General features: G+C 36.7%; 3 protein-coding genes across 5 annotated transcripts; 1 reads left to right on the forward strand and 2 right to left on the reverse strand.

Moving 5' to 3' along the window:
* Nucleotides 1–144: 144 nt before the first annotated feature.
* On the reverse strand, nt 145–5397 carry casp9 (caspase 9, apoptosis-related cysteine peptidase). Of its 2 annotated transcripts, none has more exons than XR_013794973.1 (10): nt 5042–5397; nt 4475–4673; nt 4220–4321; nt 3127–3179; nt 2148–2324; nt 1955–2044; nt 1552–1699; nt 997–1465; nt 768–877; nt 145–392 (listed from the first exon to the last, which is right to left on the reverse strand). XR_013794973.1 is itself a non-coding variant. In XM_079589642.1 (10 exons), exons 1-10 carry the CDS (start codon nt 5171–5173, stop codon nt 285–287), a joined length of 1308 nt encoding a protein of 435 aa, XP_079445768.1. In that variant the 5' UTR covers nt 5174–5397; the 3' UTR covers nt 149–284. The 2 variants fall into 2 exon arrangements, 1 of the variants encoding a protein (XP_079445768.1); XM_079589642.1 differs by having other exon boundaries at nt 149–392; nt 997–1185.
* Nucleotides 5398–5770: 373 nt separating this feature from the next.
* Nucleotides 5771–13790, reverse strand: nol9 (nucleolar protein 9). The gene is made up of 13 exons (XM_079589645.1): nt 13150–13790; nt 12286–12830; nt 11455–11680; nt 10607–10737; nt 10191–10335; nt 9724–9820; nt 9453–9550; nt 9116–9277; nt 8575–8824; nt 8361–8475; nt 8057–8231; nt 7386–7519; nt 5771–6720 (listed from the first exon to the last, which is right to left on the reverse strand). The coding sequence occupies exons 2-13, from the start codon at nt 12769–12771 to the stop codon at nt 6598–6600; spliced, it is 2142 nt and encodes a 713-aa protein (XP_079445771.1). The 5' UTR covers nt 12772–12830; nt 13150–13790; the 3' UTR covers nt 5771–6597.
* Nucleotides 13777–19709, forward strand: zbtb48 (zinc finger and BTB domain containing 48). 2 transcript variants are annotated; one of them, XM_079589643.1, is made up of 11 exons: nt 13777–13938; nt 14824–15573; nt 15786–16087; nt 16602–16713; nt 16821–16913; nt 16994–17080; nt 17191–17345; nt 17452–17588; nt 17719–17883; nt 18499–18587; nt 18693–19709. In XM_079589643.1, exons 2-11 carry the CDS (start codon nt 14824–14826, stop codon nt 19119–19121), a joined length of 2319 nt encoding a protein of 772 aa, XP_079445769.1. In that variant the 5' UTR covers nt 13777–13938; the 3' UTR covers nt 19122–19709. The 2 variants fall into 2 exon arrangements, with proteins under 2 accessions (XP_079445769.1, XP_079445770.1); XM_079589644.1 differs by having other exon boundaries at nt 13800–13938; nt 15789–16087; nt 18693–19707.
* The last annotated feature ends 74 nt before the right edge of the window (nt 19710–19783 follow it).

The raw sequence follows: 19783 nt of genomic DNA on the forward strand, positions 1-19783 counted from the left end.
CCTCCAGCTGCACACAACAGTAGAATAATAATCAAATTGCACTTGTAAAAATAATAATAATAGTTACAAGGTATTAATTTTTTTGATTGCTTGCTAATTATAAAATGTAAAATATGTTAAAAACAAGAACTCGAGTCAAATGTTCTGATCACATGGTTCAGTTTATGACGTAAAAAGTGACAAATGTGTTTTTATCACATCACAAATACATACAGAATAGTGTACCGTACATAGATTTCTAATGGAAGGCAGCATTCAAAAACACACTGCAGATCTTTAAGCCATTATGACTGTGAAGACTGAAAGTAGAGAAGTTTTCGGAGGAAGTTGAAAGATCCGGGCATTTGTTTATACAGGCCTTTGGCAGATATTTGGGAGACAGCATCATTTACCTAAAGAAAACAGATATTTCACATATATTATATTATAATATAATGAATTGTACCCATTTATCGCAATATAGTTATTTTAGCTGGACAGTCAAACACAATTTTTTATTTAGTTCCTAATCTAAGTATTTGCTAAAATATTTTAAAGCTTTAAAAGTTAAAGCTTTTTTTTACCCCCGCCCTTTTAAAATGATATATTCTAGATATTGTGCTATGATACGGTACATATGCTGCTCTAAACTAATTGGTAGCATTATTATGGAGGATTGTTTGTTATTTATTAAATTTTTGAGGACATATTTATTGCGTCTATCAGTGGCTGCCTCTATCACATGAATCTTAAAAGTTTTAAGAAGCTTTTACGGGACAAAGACGTACCATCATCAGCATGGTCACCAGATCATCTGAGGCAACATTCTCCTCAAGCACAAGATCAAGATTATCCACGTACCAGGAGCCGGCTTGCGTGTCCCTCCAAGAGACATAGCCTTCAAATACATTAGCATGGAGATCAGTCATTTGTATTTGGCAATCAAAAGGTTTGACTTCCTGAACTATTACTCAACCAAACAACGCGTTTAAGGCACAATTTGACCAAAACACAGACCTGGAAAAGTTGAGTAGGACACCAGGATGTCGCTGGGTGTGGGCAAAGTGGCCCGAGCATCAATTTCATCAGACGTGCTGAGAGAGTCGCTGCTGGAGGATATGGGAATGGCGTCCGTCTGGTCATCTATCCCACCCAAAGAGGGTTCCGCCTCATCTGGAGAAACCTCAAAACCTGTGTCCTTCTCACCTATAGGTGCACACAAAAGAAGTTTGCATAATATAAAAAACTGCAGTCCACTAAGAAACATTCAATTAAAAAACCTTGGGTTGTGTTTAGGTGCACATTAGTGAAATTTTGGTGAAATGTTTTGGGGGAAAGGGTGCAATGTCTATTGTTAATAGTGTAGCAATGTTTGAAGCGCCGCTCACACAGAAGTCACTTTCAAACCAGGCCACTTCATGTTGGTTAAGACGGCGAAGTTCACATGACCAACTCATTGCGAAATTCCCAGTCGTTTGGATTTCCACTGAAACGACTGGATTTTGAACATGAAAATTCACAGCACAACGGTAAATGGCTACGTGACTTGTGAAAGATTTCTGAGATGCCCACCTCCTCCACAGGCCTGGATGAAGAACAGCTTGGGCTTGCTCTGCAGAGAAGGACACTTCTGGCCATTGAGGTAGTTTGTGATTAACTGAACTGGGACAGCTGGTCCATCAACACCATGAACTGCTCCAGGGAAACGATTGTGGCTTGCCTAAACATTAGAGAAATATCAAGTACCAGAGTAGAATGAGAAAATAGAACTCGTGCATGAGGGTGTTCCACAAAACGAGGAAGCACATAAAATTGCTCATACAAACAAAAGTGATGTTGTACTTCTATGTTGAGAAACTAATAGTCTTCATTACTGTAAAAGCAAATAAAGCATACTCTTTAAAAAAAAATAAAATAAAAATATATATATATATATATATATATATACTCATAATGCATATACAACTTGTTTTACCTCAGTTCCATGTGAAAGGATGATCACAACACAGCAGTCATATGCAGAATGATCCCTCTTCGATAAAGTTGACATCTCATGTTTTATTTGCTAGAGAAGGGAGCAAATTTTTTTCTAAAATGTATAAAGAACAGGCGGACATTTGTCTTACAGCTATGTTTACAGTAAGAAGAAGAGGAAATACTGTGCTTACATTGCATTTCAAGTTCCTTTTCACAATAACCTCAAAGTTGAGAGCTTTAAATCTTTTCTCCATCTTGTCACAGTCAATGTTGGACCCCGTTCGATCTTTTAGTTCAGAGGCTGGTTCAAAATCTACATTGTTTATAATCAGGCACATCCCACACGGACTGGCATCCATCTTGTAAGACTGTTTAAAGAAAATAGAGTGTGGGTGTAAAGGTGCAGTTTGTGCATACAAACGCTTCAGTCTCAACTCAAGAACTTGTTTAAGGTTGTGTACGGAACTATTTCCATGTTATTCCACAAGGATATTCCCCGTGTTCCCTGCCAGTTGCTTAGGATGAAAAACAATAAAATACAAACACTAAAAACTTGTGTAAACACAGATATGCCGATATGATAATTCATCAAGAAATTTGCACTTCATTTTTTTAAATTTAAGATGATTATTTAGAACCAACTCAAATGCATGATAATCAGTCACATTAAGTAAGTCTTATTTCAGAGTAACAAAAATGGTTAATGTGTCATAGGCTAATATAATATTTAAATATACACCATTGATCAAAAGTTTGGGGTCGGTAATATTTTTTATATATTTTTAAAGAAACCTGTTACGCTCACCAAGGCTGCATTCATTTGATAAAAATACAGTACATTACAGTAAAAACAGAAATATTATTAGAATAAAAAAACATTTCTACTAAATATTTTTAACTATATTTAATATCTGTGATGGTAAAGCTGAATTTTCAGCAGTCATTACTCCAAATTTACTGACCCCATACTTTTTAACAATAGTTTATATTGTAGAAAAATATTTTTGGAAAATAAAATTGTATAAACTATTAATACAATTATAAATTACTACTGAAAATATTTTTGTGGAAACCGTGATACATTTTGTTTGAGAACCTTTTCTGCACACAAAAGTAAGAACACTTGCACTCAATTATAAGTGAGCAATGCTAATGAGTGAACACGATTACCTGTATACTGTCACGTCTCGGCCTGGTTGGTTTCACCCTTAGTGTTTCAGAAGCTGTAGGCATGCAAATATCCAAAGTTAAAGCAGCCATGAAGCGGAAGTTGCAAAAGTTGCAATAGTGAAACAGCTTCTTAAACAAGAAAAAATACTTGAGTGCAGGACTGATTGTGTACATCGGGAATTCATTGGATCATTGAGTTCAACCGCGCCTGCACACTTTTTCAGTGGCTTTGGTTCCGAAAGTATTTTTTCCATTCATTTTCCCCATAGGGATTTAAAAAAGTTAAATCCCTATGATTTCCTATGATATAAGCCATGTATTTAACCGTTTAACTGAGAGAAAGAACTAGAATCCTATGAAGCATTGCTAACAACATAATCAAATTAAAAAACGATGGAAATTTTGAGTATATACAGTATATATAGACAATACATTTTATTTATTTATTCTTTTTTATAATATATTATGTATACTCAAATGTTTAAGTATTTTGAGAGTGTAGGGAGACCGACTCAATTACGTAATTCACAGTGCCTCATGGGAGTGGGTGGAGCTAAAGAGCTAAAGAGATCTTTTGGCACATTTTGCTTGTGGCGACTCTGATTGGTGAAATTTTGTGTACAGCATCATGCATTTAATTTTCTCACCATGAATTCTGCTGTTAAATACTATTATTTAAAAATTGTTTTTTTGAAATAATGCAGGTTGACAACTTCAACAGAAGCAAATTACAATGATTAACAACCTCGCAGCTCACAATAGGGCTGTGTTTAAAGGTTTACAAGTAATGATTAAGATTTATTTCCCTAAGGATAAAATTTTACTTCTAAAACCCGACTGTTGCACTCAATTGCTGTCATCTCATGTAAGTGTTAAGTTGTCCTGCCCTCATGAATCGTAAAAAAAAGAAGAAGATGTGCACGGATAAATCATTTATAATAAATAAAGCAATATTCCATAAAAAAATAAGACTTGTCAATGCTGATTTCATGGTGACTTAAGTAATTTTAGTAGTATTAAACAGATGAAAATTAACTTTTATTGAGAATTAAAATTACAATGAAGAAAGCTGTTTTACATGACAGTGACTTACGTGGGCTAAGAGGCTTGGACAGAGGCAGGCTTTCTGGTCTCGGTGGTAGGACTACTAGAGGAGTGTGATCAGGTATGTGCTTTTCAGTACATTTTGGATTCTCTGCATTGAATCATAAGATCAGACAAGATATAACTTGTGCTTTCTTTTAATATACTATGAAAAATCATAGTGGCAGTTACAGACACATCTCAAGAGAACCATGGTTAGGGTAGGGTGTTTTATGTTCAACTGTATTATGGAAGTAACACTTACGGACTGGCAGAGGGATCTGTGAAGGCTGTACTGGGAAGGGATGAGGCAGATAAGCACCATCTCCACTTTGAAGGAGCTCTGCGAGATCATGGTGGCCAGTTTCACGCAGACACTCCAGGAAGGCTGGGAAAGCCTGACTCCCTCTCGTCTCCAAGTCTGTCACCAGTTGCCTGGCTTGGTCTCGTCTGGTTACTTTGCTCTGTTAAGAGAAAAATTATATTTCACATTCGCAGATTGGCATTAACGGAACTACTCGAATGGACAGTGGTCATATCTATATAACTAGTGGTCAGTCGTCTTACCTTCATAATTGGAAACTAAACAATGCACATCCTGTCTGAAGCACAGCAGTTTGAATTAAATATCTAAATCAGTAATGAAAGTGGGACTGTCATTCTTTTCATATTATTTTGTGTTTCACAGAAGAACAAAAGTCATACTGGTTTAATGGGGGTGAGTAAACAAATAACATAAATTGTCATTTATTGGTGTACTGTTCCTTTAAGCGTGTAAACTTTCACAATCCCGTCCCAGTTTTCTCTATGAGAACAAAGAAACCACTATTACCTGTATTTCATCGATCATGTCCTGGGTGAAGACCCCCTTTGACAACAGCCCATCACAGATATCTGCAGGAATTAATGCCGTGACTAGATTACGCCTGTTTCGCTGAAGAATATGTTTGTGCTTAGTGTCCATTCTGGCAACGATTCGGTATTAAAAGTGTTTATGATACGACTATAGACTATGAGACGTTTTTAATATAACAGATTTTTTTGTTGAAGTAATATACAGTAAACGCGTAAAAAACAATAATGTTTGAACTGAACTGAATAGGCGTTTAATCAACACAAAACAAACGTCTCCTCGCTCGGCGATTTAATTCTCTTCCTTGTTTACATCACGCTGGCGATGACGTCATTGACTCCGGGATAGGCAGGTGTTTCTAAAAGTAGACCGTGAAACTGAAACCTTTTTACTCGAAAATAGATTACTCACATAATTTCTGTAAAAATGAAACAGAAAATGTAATGTTTTATAACTGCATGATGGGGATAATATTTTCAATGTCTATGGAATAATAGAAAAAGAAACAGTTCTTAAATATTAGTGGGGAAGTTCAGCATACGTAACATTTTCTAATTCACACAACATTAAACAATACAGGAGTGCTTAGAGTAATTGTTAAAGAATTAAGGCTTCAAGAATATGTAATATTATATATATAGGGAAGCATATAGCAACTATTCCAACATTCTGGCGTATATTTTTTTTCTTCTAGTATTTCTCTTTTCTGTCCGTTTGTGTTTATACTGCTTCGGCAATATTCTGTGTAAAACAATCATGCCAGTAAATAGTAGTTACAGAAAGTGAAAATTGTAGAATTGTATTGCCACCTACTGGTAAAGGCAGTTAATGTTTTAAGTCATTCATCCTCCAATTAAATACATGATTTAAGCAGCAAAAGAAGGCCAGTGTAGACTATGCTCATATCTAATGCAGATGTGAAGAAATGCACATCAAGGTTAACAGGCATCTTGCAATCAAATGTGTTGGCTCTCAAATAACATGCAAGAGCCAACAAGATGACATCAAAATAAGTTGCACTTAAAAATAACAGATAAAACCAAGCAGTTGTGTAATTACAGTAGTAATTTGAAAATTGTGTCCTGATCTATTCACTCCAACTAAAGCTATTTAGCTATATTTAGCTATACTAAAGCTCAACTAAATATTTTAGCAAATGTCAATGAAAAAGATTCATTTTGGCAAAAATGAAACCCACTTTAATATTTTACAGTCGGTATTATCTTGGTTTGGGAATGTGACTTGAGAAAAGAAAACAAAGACTCATGATATTTTTAAGAAGATATTGAAAAACTGTAACAGTACAGCAAATCAAAACAAGTTTCCCACATAGATCTTAAACATGGAGCCATTCAACAAGAGATAAAGCAACAACATATGCACTCATACTTATCTCCATAGTATACAGTTCCATAAGCCAAGATTCTTGTGTAGATTTGTACATTCAATGGCAAATTTTACCTCACTTTTTTAGGCTATAAAACATACCAGGATACAAATGTCATTCACAGAAAGTAGAGTCCATACAGAAGAGCTTAGTCATTTGACTTTAAAAAACCAGGTCTTATCAGTCCTTTGTAGATGTGAAGCTTTCCTGCCCCTTGGACTTCAAAGCTGTAGTCTGTGGTGACGTAAGGTAAATCTCCTTCAATTCCATGCTGGAACAAGAGAAAGAGAAGTCAAGTACAACTGACCACAAAGACCCATCAGGTTGATAACCTGTAAACATGACCATTTACCCATTACACAAATGGTTTTATATAATCTGCACCCTTATATTCAGTGTGTAAAGTGTAAAATGTACCCCAGCGGTTTGTAAATGTCTAATGACACATAAATTACCCATTAAATATAAAAACAATAACCCTTTAACCATTTTACGGATGTCAATGACCTACAGGGTCAAAAGGTTTTGTTTTTTTAAACATTAACACTTACAAAAACAAATTTTTTTTATACAGCAAGGACACATTACATTTATCGAAAGAGACAAAAGACTTTTACATGGTTTAAAAAAAAAAACGTAAATTACTGAAAATATAAAATATTATGTACAAAAAAATATTTAGCAGCACAACTGTTTTCAACATTGTTGTTAACACCAAGAAGTGTTACTTGAGCACAAAATCAGGAATGAACTACATTTGAAAATATATTTAAAATAAAAAGTTATTTTAAACAGTAATCCTATTTCACAATATTACTGTTTACTGAATTGTTGATCAAATAAATGTAGCCTTGGTGAGCATAAGAGACTTATTTAAAAGAAAACTTGACCAACCCCAAGCTTTTGAATGGTAGTGTATATTGCTGATTCACATACCTGCTTGGTGAGCAATACTTTAGGCAGAGAGATCTCTCCCAGCAGAAGACAGTTCACGTGCCTCAGGACAGAGGGAGATACTGGGGAAACCAGAAAGTACAGACCTCGTGCCATGTCTACCCCTCTCAGAACACCTTAATAAACACAACAGCTGGTAAACAATTACAGCTTGGACAACTGTAACAACAATTACAGAAGGTTTTATATAAGTTTCATATCTTTATACTTAAAGGGATAGTTCACTTTAAAATGAAAAGTATGTCATCATATACTCACCCTCAAGTTGTTTCAAACCTGTATGAATTTCTTTCTTCTGCTTAACACAAAGGGAGATATTTTGAAGAATGTCAGTAACAAAACAGTTAACTGGTCCCATTGACTGCCATTGTATTTTTTTTCCCTACTATGGAAGTCAATGGGACCAGTTAACTGTTTGGTTACTGACATTCTTCAAAATATCTCCCTTTGTGTTAAGCAGAAGAAAGAAATTCATACAGGTTTGAAACAACTTGAGGGTGAGTATATGATGACATACTTTTCATTTTAAAGTGAACTATCCCTTTAAGTCTGCATGATGTACATTGAATATTGTTAATGCAACAACATATGCAATGCAATTTCACAGAACAATTCCATCTCAAATCCACATATTAAAGGCCTTGGATACACACCTAGCCCCACACATTGACAGATAGGAGTTTGGGAGAGTACAACAGGACCTCCTCGTCCCACAACCTTCTCACTCAGACAGCATAACCCTACTATACTGGCATTGGCCACATAAAGGATGTTGTTTGGTGCGACCTCACAGTGTGTTACCCCTATAGCCACTGATGAGTGTGGGACCTGCAATAACAGAGCAAAAAAAGGTGTTCACATAAAACATGATCAGAATTTAGTACACATGCATACATTAAATAATGTTTAAAAAAAAAATCTAAATATATATAAATTATAAAAAAAAACAAAAAAAACCTGGTAGGGTATGAAGCAGTGAAGTGGGCGGATGGGACCAGGTTCTGAGGACTGAAGCTTACTGAAGTAGCTGAGCAGAGCCAGGTCTCGCAGCTCATTACTGCGCTGATATTGCCTAAGAGGAATGCAGGATGGAAATTAACCTCTGTTTGTAAAGTAGAACTAACCAAAAATGACCTAGTTAAATTCAAAAAAGTGCAGCTGGCTGCCTTACATATCTCCAGATATCCCAGCACCTTCAAATTCTGACTGGACACTGAGAAACATATGAGATCGAATGGTGAGGTGACTGGCTGGCTCCTCTGTCAAGGTGGATGTCGGAGGGTGCGTCTGCCAGCCGTGGGCAGTTCTGAGGAACTCTGGGGTGAGAAGTTGACACTGTGGCGCATTTCCATAACTCAGCTGCACTACATGCGTAACGGATAAAAGACGAATGAGGTCTACCAGTATCTGAAAGCCATGGCCTGTGTAAGAGAGAAAGACATTTGCTAGCAAGTTAGTACCAGAAACTCAAATGAAAACAATTAATATATTACAAAAAGACAAATATATTTACTAGGGCTACTAATTAAAAACAAGCAAACAATTATATTAAAAATTAAATTGTCTGACTCATACATCACGTCATTAAATAGTTTGACAGCCCTAATATTTGCAAAAATAATCAAGTTCCAATAATAATCGAGTCCATATTTCTGCAGTTCAAATCAATATTCCCATTTTATTGCCTTTCATTTGCAATTATTTTTGCTGACCTTTGATCCAACCCATAGTATTGATGATGACAGGACTCTCTCCACTGACATGGCGCCAGAGGGATTTGATAGACTCCAGATACCGATCAACGTCAGCTTGACAATCTGCCTGACCATAATACACCATGTGCTTTGGGTCACGCATGTGTGTGAAAGGAGGCCCTGAAAAACAAAACAAAAAACACACAAACATGTCCATTTCTTTGGGTATGTAAAATCAACACATGCTAAATCTAAGACAGTTGAATTTCTACAGTACAAAGCTCTTCTGAATTAGCAGAATCTGTACTTGTATATTGGCTATATAGAAATGGTGAGCTTAAAGTATGTCACATACCCAGCAGCGGCTCTGTAACTGTGCATAAGGAAAGGCATCCAGGAGGGGTGAACTCAGTCTGGCCTAGATCACACTCCAAAAACTCTACACTTACAGTGCTGCACACACAGACAACAAGGCAGAGAGAAATATATCACCTTAAAATTACAATGCATGCAAATTTCTTACCATCATGCTCAAAACTTGGCATGCAGGCTAGCCTACAAAAACACAAGATTATTCTAAATTCATCCTAATTAGTAAACTGATATAATGAACGGTTTGAACTCACTGATTGAGCAGGCTGTTAAGAAGGTGCCGATTGAAGGTGGACTTGCCAACCGACTTCCCCCCACACACAAGAATTACAGGACAGCGGTCAAATTCCCCTGTGGACAAAAAAACATTTTAAAACAGAACACATTTCCCCGCACGGGGAAAACAAATAGTTAATCAAATTGGTAAATCGTGGGAACAAATTTTTTTCACGTCATGTGTGGGGTTCCATACATTTCACAGAGCACAAATAATTATTTTTCTCATACCCTTAAAGGGACAGTTCACCCCAAAATGACATTTGACATCTGTCATTTACACACATTGATTCGATTCTGATTCACAAGCTCTTGATTTGATTTTGATTTGATTTTTTGTACACACACAGGTTTGGAATTACATGAGGTTGAGTAAATGATGACAATTTGTATTTATAGGTGATTACTATTCCTTTCAAATATAGTTTGAACTATTAAAATTTACCTGCCCAGGCACTGAGCAAACTGCTTATAGCTTCTCTGTAGCTAGGTGACATCACCAGACCCTGTGCACAAGGTCCACGCAAAGCTGTTACACCCACGGCTGACAGAACGGGGTTATAGATGGCAGCCTGGGACTTTATCTCCTTCTGCAGAATGGATAAACAGAGACACAAATATATCTGTTGCTATGCCAGGGTGCTCAAACAAACAATGTTGAAAGCGCCACAGTGTTTACATTCTTCAGAAAGACAACCTACAAATGGCTTACTTATACAGTAGTCAACATTTGAAGTGGATCAATGAATACTGTAGTTGCCTTTGCATATTAAACTGGGAATGCATTTTATCATCACAAACAATATACACATCAGCTATTTAAACATGAACATGCAAAATGTGAAAATGTCACCGACTTACCGAGTTGAGGCCGAAGATCTCTGCGAGTTCTGAGAAGCTAGAGAGAAAGCGTGTGAGTGGCGTGTCCAGAGGTTCCAGAAGCACCACGCAGGAGTCCGAGTCCACCTCACTCATGAACTTTTTACTTGGCTCTAGACATGACAAGACAAATTGCAACAGAATTTTAGAAAGTGGGTCCCAAAAAGAACATCAGTGTGGTAGAAATTAAAGGCAACACTATGGGCAAAAACTGTTTTTTTCAGGCCCTTTTTTTTCCTGGTGGAAAAAAACCCCATCCAAAATACTATTTTAGGTGTTTATTTTATTGCACTTTATCTATTTTTGTCTGTAGATTTAAAATACATGTATTTTAAGGCAGAAATCTTTACTTTAGCAGCACTTACATACACCAAACTTTACAGTTTTGCTCCTATCTATGATGAAGGTTTTACAGAGGGCTTGGTTCATATATCATTTTATTTCTAAAAACATGGGTAACTTTTCTTGTCTGGCTGTTGACAGTATTTTCTGATTTATGGAGTGATAAAAAGAGATGCAAAATCAATGTCAACAAAATTAAACAAGAATTTTGAACCTGGCTTTATCCAAGGTTCAGATTAAGAATATATCTAGATTTAATTAGATAATGCCTCATTTGCATATTTAAACATCACATTTCAGAAAACTTGTAATACAAAAAATGTTTGCCATTCTTAATGTAATCAATCAACTAGGCAAGTATGGTGATATATATTAGTAATTTTTTTTACCCTATTAACTTAGGATTCATTGCCTTTAAGGGTGATACAAAAATGAGAAATGGGTCATTAAAATGTATTAGGGAGGCAGGATACTCCTTGTGATGCTACCTGAAGAGAAAAATTTGCGAATAATGGCTTTGGCTTCCAGCAGACCCTCTTTCTTGTTCTTGCTGGAGCCCCCAAAGTTGTTTCCAAAGGCCTTGATGGTGAGAGGGCAGTGAGATGGTGGTGAGAACAGGGGGTAAGGTTGTTGTCCCTCCTCTATTGTGAAGCCCAGGACCTCCACATGACCATAGAGGCAAGTGAGCAGGCACTTTCCACGGAAACACAAGACCTGCGCAGACATCAGACACAAAAGTTAGCCTATGTGCAGAAACTAATGATGGACCGATATATTGGTCTGGCCGACATTTGTGTATTTTAAAGTTTGCAGAAACTGGCTGGAATCCCAGTCACAATATTAATACTAAAATAACGATAATAAAAATAAGTTAATACAAATATTAACAACAATAGACTTGGTAATTTCCCCTTATGTCAGTTTAAAAAAAATTTGTCTTATTGTTTTTATTAAGATTACATTTTTCTACAAGTTGCATGCACAAATTGAGCAAATAAAGCTAAATAAGTTTATTGATTTTGTGCCTTTTTATGACCATCTCACGCATTAAGGCCAATTCACACCGCACTGACAGACGGCGAAAGACACATTTTCAGGTTTTGTCAGATCAGTGTGTCGAAATCTGTTGGCATCTGTCGGAGCTTCCACCGATTGAACATGCTGAATTGGAATTATAATGTCTGATAAGTGACGTGACTGTCAGCGTTGGTCTGCCTCTGTCAGAGCAATGTGAATTGGCCTTTAGGTGTAACTGTACATGCACACATAAATAAATAAATAACTGATTCAAATCAACATCATAGTGGTTAAATATCTACCTGGTCTTGTTTCATGACTAAAACAGCACGGTTGTGGGTATGGTCAAGGTGGGCATGGAATTGAAGATCGTCCTCCTTCTGCTGGTCTGTGTCAGATAAGGTTGAACTTTCCATGCCGTTCTGAAGAACACTATTGGCATATTCACTCCATTCTTGAGAGTCCACTGATGCGCTGCTGTCATCCAGTTCTGTGCCTCCATTTGTGTGGACATGAGCAAAAGTCACAGAAGTGGCCTCAACCTTTCCCTCCTTGGCACAACTGTTTTCAGGGATAAAAGTCACAGGCTTTGCATACTTCTTCAACCGTTTTACTGTGGGTTTTTCCCTTTTGGCTAACTGTTGCTCCAACTTTGCAGTACCAGAACTCGTATTTAACAGAGTTGAGTCCAGACAGCGTATTTTTTTGTGCCATTTATTCTTGCTGTGACGTTTGGTGGCATTTCGTTGATCATGTTGGGACTGGGAAGAAACCTTGTGTACTTTCATTGTCACACGATGAACTCCAACAAGCCTAAAAACAACATATATCCAGGGCAGGGGAACACCTGTGAATGAAGACAGTAATGATGGGATCAGAATACCTGGCATCACTAAAAAGGTTTTCTCTAAGAAATGCATTTCCTAGCCTTTTTGATTTGAAAAAAAAAGAAGAAAAACAAACTCAAGAAAAAAAGAAAGAAACGAACAAAAAGGGGAAACAAGAAGGACTGACAGAAACGTTATGTACATACATACAGAAACTTTAATCTGTTAGTAAAATATGGTGCAAAATTGTAGTATCATACATTATTAACCACCACTAGGAAGATCATCTGTTGTTAATATTATGAATACAGAAAGCCACGTTCGTGGTTGTTCACTGACCTGTTTAAAGCGAGAAACGGCTGTAACGGCGATTCTCCTGTACAACTTATTTTAATCAAATCAGAAACGTGAAACACGTAAAACCAGCGTCTTTGTGAATATGCTGCTGTTTCTATGTAACTGGCAGTGGCTCCAAGCAAACATCAAAATCACGCTGCACGATGCTGTTGTGGTTCCACTCCACTAATCGAAACGAAGCCGTTCATTGCCCACTTTTGATCTGCTTTAAGACCGCATTGTCACTGTTTGTTGAATACGTTTGAAAGCACAAATATAACAGAAACAAAGATGAAGCGTAAAACATGTTAAATATACGACTAGGTGGCTAACAGGAGCGATTTTGTGCAGCACTGGCGCCTCACGGCTAGCGTATATGCCATGTGACGGACAGTAACAGATTTTCCGGAGTTTGAGTGAACTTTGATTCCACACTACCATTCTGAATTAATACTCCAGTATAAAATAATTCCCCATAACTATCAAAATATTTATATATTTGAAGAATTAGTGTTCACTTTGGTTACATGGGCTAAACGACATAAATCAGCTCATATGTAAAGAAAGTCGAACTCTGCGTAATACGTTGAATGGCCAGATTTCACAGAGCTCAAACAATATTGCAACGTCACTTCCTGTTTCTGTTTCAACATGGCTTCTTGTTGTTTAGCCCAAATTAAGCATTTGATGCTATATAATATATAATTAACTCACTAAATTACATTACGCATATATGTCGATTTTCCGTATATGAAAAGAAACATGAGAGCAATGATCTAATTTACGTAAAAGGTGAGTCATACACAGTTGATTGTGCGGCGAGGGGTCTAGGGAGCGTCATTAAAAGGCGGACATCGTGGTTAACGTTTAGGTAATATTAATTAATTAGATCAGGCAAAGTCATCCACACGGTATGGGGGAGCATTATTAAACATGGATGGATGAAAATGTGCAGAATTATTCTTTGTACTGTTTCATAAAATGAATTGTGCCAAAATAAGTAAGATCTTGTTAAAAACAACTGTGCTTGTAGAACAATAATTGCAGTATTTAATGATGTTCGAGAATTACTTAAAGTTGCTTGACCTCTACAAACAATATGTTCTACATGGAACATTTATTAGTAAAGACAGTAGACCGTATAGTAATAAAACCAGAACAGACAGATTTTTATTGTATTTTACACACATTTATCATTATTCTGAGTATTAACATTTTTTATTAGTAGTATCCACAATTATTAATAATATTACACATTTTACTAAAATATTTACAATTTAAATGAAAATGTAAAAAATTATCCAGTGTACTGTTTCATAAAAACGAATTACTCCAAAATAAGCAAGAATGATTTTTGCATGACCTCTACTGGTATTATATCTTCTTGAAACATTTATTAATAATGACAGTATAGTATAAAACCAGAACAGACACACCTTTTTATTGTACTTTACACACATTTTGAGTTTTTAATTATTATAAATATCCATAAATTAGCAAAAAAACATTTACATTTTTAATTATTTATTTAAATTTATATATAATATTAATACATTAAATATTTAATTTAAATGTATACATTTGTTAATTGAAAAAAATATATGGTGTATGTTGTCTTTATCTTTAATTTCATTTAGATCGAATTTGTAATGAAATGTATGTGTCCTGCATGTCTAGATGGAGATACCTGCTCAATGGTCCTCTCATGCTCAGCGGGTGCTGTCCTTGCTCAACAAACAGAGGGGTCTTGGCCACTTCTGCGATGCCATGCTGAACACAGCAAGTGGGCAGGTGCATCTGGCCCATCGTAATGTTCTCGCCTGCTTCAGCCACTTGTTCCAGGAACCCAGTTCATCACCGTGTATACAGATCGACCTGCCATTAGAGTGCCCTGATGATGGACTTGAGCTACTGCTTAATTTTTTTTACACCGGTGAACTCCAATTAGACGACAGCAATTTAGAAAAGATTCAGAATGCAGCTAGTGGACTGTCAGTGCCGGATTCTCTCATACCTTGCCAGGGTTTGCCAGGTGTAGAGACTTTGCAATCACCTGCTGCCTTGAGTGAAGATGATGAAGCCAAACCACAATTCCCTCTCACATCTGCAGACCCTCAGCCAGATCCGACCCCGAAAGGAAAGACTAGATCTTGGCAGAGGATGAAAAATAAACCTGATGCATGCAGGTTCGGTTCACCGGTCTCAGCTAGCGATGATGACACCCCTGCCTCGACGTCTACTACCACCACCCGCTCTGGAAGGCGTGTAAAAGGGCCCAATCGACTAGTCGGGGAAAGTCCCATGTCTGCTGTTACGAGGCAGGGAGCAGGAAGGAGAAAGCCACCATCTTTAGATGATAAAGAGCAGGAGATTGCTGCCACCGAGGAAGGAGATCATCTCAAACATCAAGACATGAGTGAGGCTGAGGTACTCTGTACATTTATATTCAACCAGAAGATATTTATTTTATTCAAAACATTTAAACTCAATCATACATTTCTAGTAGGTAGAATGCATTGATCTGACTATTGAAATCGGATGCATTGATTATGAAAGTTGCTATAATAATACCCAATGTATTATGTGTTCTGATTTTCATTTCATACTCTGTACTACATTTACTATTGTGCATCTATTAGCAGGTGGATGGATCTGTTGATGATCAAAATGACGATGATGACGACAATGACAATGACAATGATGATGATGACTATGACGGAGGTGAGAGTATGGATATTCTTAATGAGGGAACCGATGAAGAGTATACGCCTCATGACTCGCCTTGCTCAACCCCAAAGACTCCACGGGGAAAGCGCAAACTTAAAAGTACCAATAAAGAGAATGGAGAAGGAACATCTAAAAACAGCAAGAAAGGCTCTGTCCAATGTCCAACATGCCACAAAACATTCCTCAGCAAGTACTACTTGAAAGTACACAACAGGTATGTGCACACTATCATTCTAAATTTTGGGTTTGGTAGATTTTTAGATGTTTTTTAAAAAGTCTCTTATGCTAAAGGGATGTTTTTGTAATATATTGTAAAATGAAATTTATTCCTGTGATGTCAAAGCTGAATTTTCAGCATCATTACTCGCGTTCCTTCAGAAATCATTCTAATATACTGATTTGCTGCTCAAGAAACATTTCTTACTATTACAAATCTGGAAAATTGTGGAAATGATATCTAAAGTATTATTTGATTAATATAAAGCTCAAATGAACAGCATTTATTTGAAAGTTTTATTTGATTTATAAATGTTTCTACTAATAATGTCACTTTTGGTCCATTTAATGGGACCCCAAACGTTTGAATGGTAGTGTAGATTATATACATACATCATATTACATACATATATAAGATTAATGTTAAAGGCTGTCTGGTAATTCCAATTTAATTAATACATTTTTTGTAATGAATATGACTGATCTTTTCCTTCCATCTTGCTGTCTGCAAGGAGACACACAGGGGAGAAGCCCTTTGAATGTGCTAAATGTGGGAAGTGCTACTATAGGAAGGAAAACCTGCTGGAGCATGAAGCCAGGAATTGTCTTAGCCGAACAGAGGTGGTGAGTTCAAATATGCAAACATGCAACAGGAATAACAATAATGTGTCATTTTTGGTGTTTACACAGTGGCAACTTACTTCCTGCTCCTTTTTAAAATTTTGTGCCAGGTGTTTTCGTGTTCAAAATGCACCATGACCTTTAAAAAGCGACATGAGCTGCGTCTTCACACAGTCACGCACACAGGAGAGATGCCCAATAAGGTACATCATCCATTGTGGAGGTCAGACGTGACCTTTTGTCCAGGGACATTTCGGCAATGTAATTCTATTTGTCGTTTTAGTGCACATCATGCCCTGAGCAGTTCATGCAGAAGAAAGATCTCAGGATCCACATGATTAAAATTCACGGAGCTCCTAAACCACACGCAGTAAGTTACTCAAATGCTAATTAACTTGGTCTGGCCATGTCATTGAAAACTAAAGCAAATATCAGATCAAATGATATGTATTACTAATAAAAGTTATGTGCGTTGTGTAGTGTTCATTGTGTACCAAGTGTTTCCTGTCCCGCACTGAGCTACGTCTGCACGAGGCAGCCAAACATCGCGGTGAGAAACTGTTTGTGTGTGAGGAGTGTGGCCACCGGGCCTCCAGCCGCAACGGCCTGCAAATGCACATCAAAGCTATTCACAGGCATGTGACTTTTGACATCACTGAAACATGCTTTATTTGTTGTTTATACTATTATTAATTACCGGTTGAATTAATGCTGAACCATATTTGTTGCGCTTCTCTTCAGAAATGAGCGTCCTTTTGTGTGTGAGTTCTGCAATCATGCTTTTACCCAGAAAGCCAATCTCAACATGCACCTTCGAACACATACTGGAGAGAAACCTTTCCAGTGCCACCTCTGTGGCAAGACGTTTCGCACACAAGGTAACTTTTTCTTTGCCTTCGAAGGGATTTAATTGTGGCGATTTAGATTTCCAATTCTTAAAACGGAATCCATGCAGTTTCTCTATTACTTTTGTATTATTAACCAAATGTTTTTTGATTGTGTGAGCAGCAAGTCTGGACAAACACCACCGCACACACACAGGAGAGCGGCCATTTAGTTGTGAGTTCTGTGAGCAACGCTTTACTGAGAAAGGTCCTTTATTACGCCATATAGCCAGCAAACACCAAGAAGGCCGACCACACTTTTGCCACATCTGCAACAAAACTTTTAAAGGTGAGATATCTGGTGAGATATACATAAAGAGTTATACAGTTACACTTTTGAGGCAATTTGGTGACATTATTTTACTTGCAAGATAGATAGACAGACAGACAGACAGACAGACAGACAGACACAGATAGTGTCTTTATTTTTGACTTGAAATAAATTAACATTACATTGTTAAAATGTAGATAATTTTTTATTATACATGTATTTAATTATATAGAATGTATATATTACATTCAATAAATGTTATATTAATATATATAAAATGTATTTAGTTTATATGACATTACAAATATTAATCTCATTAATATCATTGTTTAAAAGAAAATTTGTATTTCCTATTATTGTTTACTTGAATGACATTTGCATTGGTGATAATTTGTTTTATAATTTTAGATATTTGATACAATTTATATATATATATATATATATATATATATATATATATATATATTTTTTTTTTATATATACATTTATCAAATGAAATAATATAAATACATTTTGTGTAAAATATATGAATATTTTTTATTTATTTCAAAAACAAGAATACTGTATATGCAAGGCAGGGGTTTAAAGTAATCAGTACTGAATAACAATTTATATCCCATGATGCCCTATCAGCCATCGAGCAGCTCCGTGTTCATGTACGACGTCACAAAGGCATGAGAAAATTCGAGTGTTCTGAATGTGGTTACAAGTTCACCAGACAGGTACGAATTAGATGTATTCATGGATTAACATATCAGATTAGTTTTTTTTCCACATTTCCTACTTGAGGTCTTAAGAGCTCAGTGTCTCTATCTTGCTTTTGACAGGCACATTTGCGACGACACTCACAGATCCACAACCGCGTGGAGAACTACAACCCCAGACAAAGACGGTTACGTAACCTGATCGTGGAGGATGAGAATGCAGCTGCCTCATCCAGTCCTTCCAGCCAGACAGAGGTTCAGGCAGGACCAGCGGACATGGTTAGCCTGGTTATCCAGCCAGAGACGGTTGTGGTGGAACAGGTCGCCTCATCCTCTGCTGAAGGAACAGGAGGAGACCAGGCCACATATTCAGTGAATGGTGAACAGACTGGGTTTGCTCTGACTGGAAGGACTGATGATGGAATCGAGCAGACTCCGTTCACAGTAGCAGATGTGATGGAGCAGACACTGCTGGTGACCGACGCGTACCCCATCCATCAGTCCAGTGTGGTGGTGGAACTGCCCAGCACTGGAGCTGATGGGAAAGTTTAAATGGAGACTTTTTGACTCCAGAGCAAAGACATGTTCATGTTGGAGTATGTATTAAAAAGTCATTGAGACAAGTTTGTAAATAAACAGTATTGTTGCATGAAATACAGGTCAGAAACTTTTGATATTAATGTCTTTGAAGAATTATCAAGCGTGACATGACAAGATTTTCTTGTTTTCTATTTGAAATCATGAGATTGTCTACTGTACTCAGTATAAGTCATTTGAGCCTAACTTCTGCAAAAATGCATTGCTGTTTATCACCGTTTCTGGTCAAACGATGTCAATTTTTGCTTGAAAATGCTCAATCTCTGTTTGGATGAACAGGCAAAACTTAAAGCTTTTTATTCTATGGAGAAAGTGAAATCTTATTTCTACTAGCTAATTGAGTGGCACTTTAAGCTACAAGATGTTTGACAAATTTGGATTTAATGATGTACAACCAAAGTTCTTGTAAGAGAATGTCGTGATTTATTCAGCATCTGGATTTCATAATGTAAATTAAAAACAGCCATAAGCTTCATGTATACTCTTGTTTTAATAGAACAAATCATTAAAACACAGAAATACAAATCTGTGTCGTTTTTTTGATGCCTCTTTCTGCAGCCTTATACGGTCTTCCACTGATTGATTCCAGAGGACAGGATGTACCAATCCCAACTTGA

This window comes from Phoxinus phoxinus, assembly GCF_949152265.1.
Source record: "Phoxinus phoxinus genome assembly, chromosome: 18".
NCBI lineage: Eukaryota > Metazoa > Chordata > Actinopteri > Cypriniformes > Leuciscidae > Phoxinus > Phoxinus phoxinus.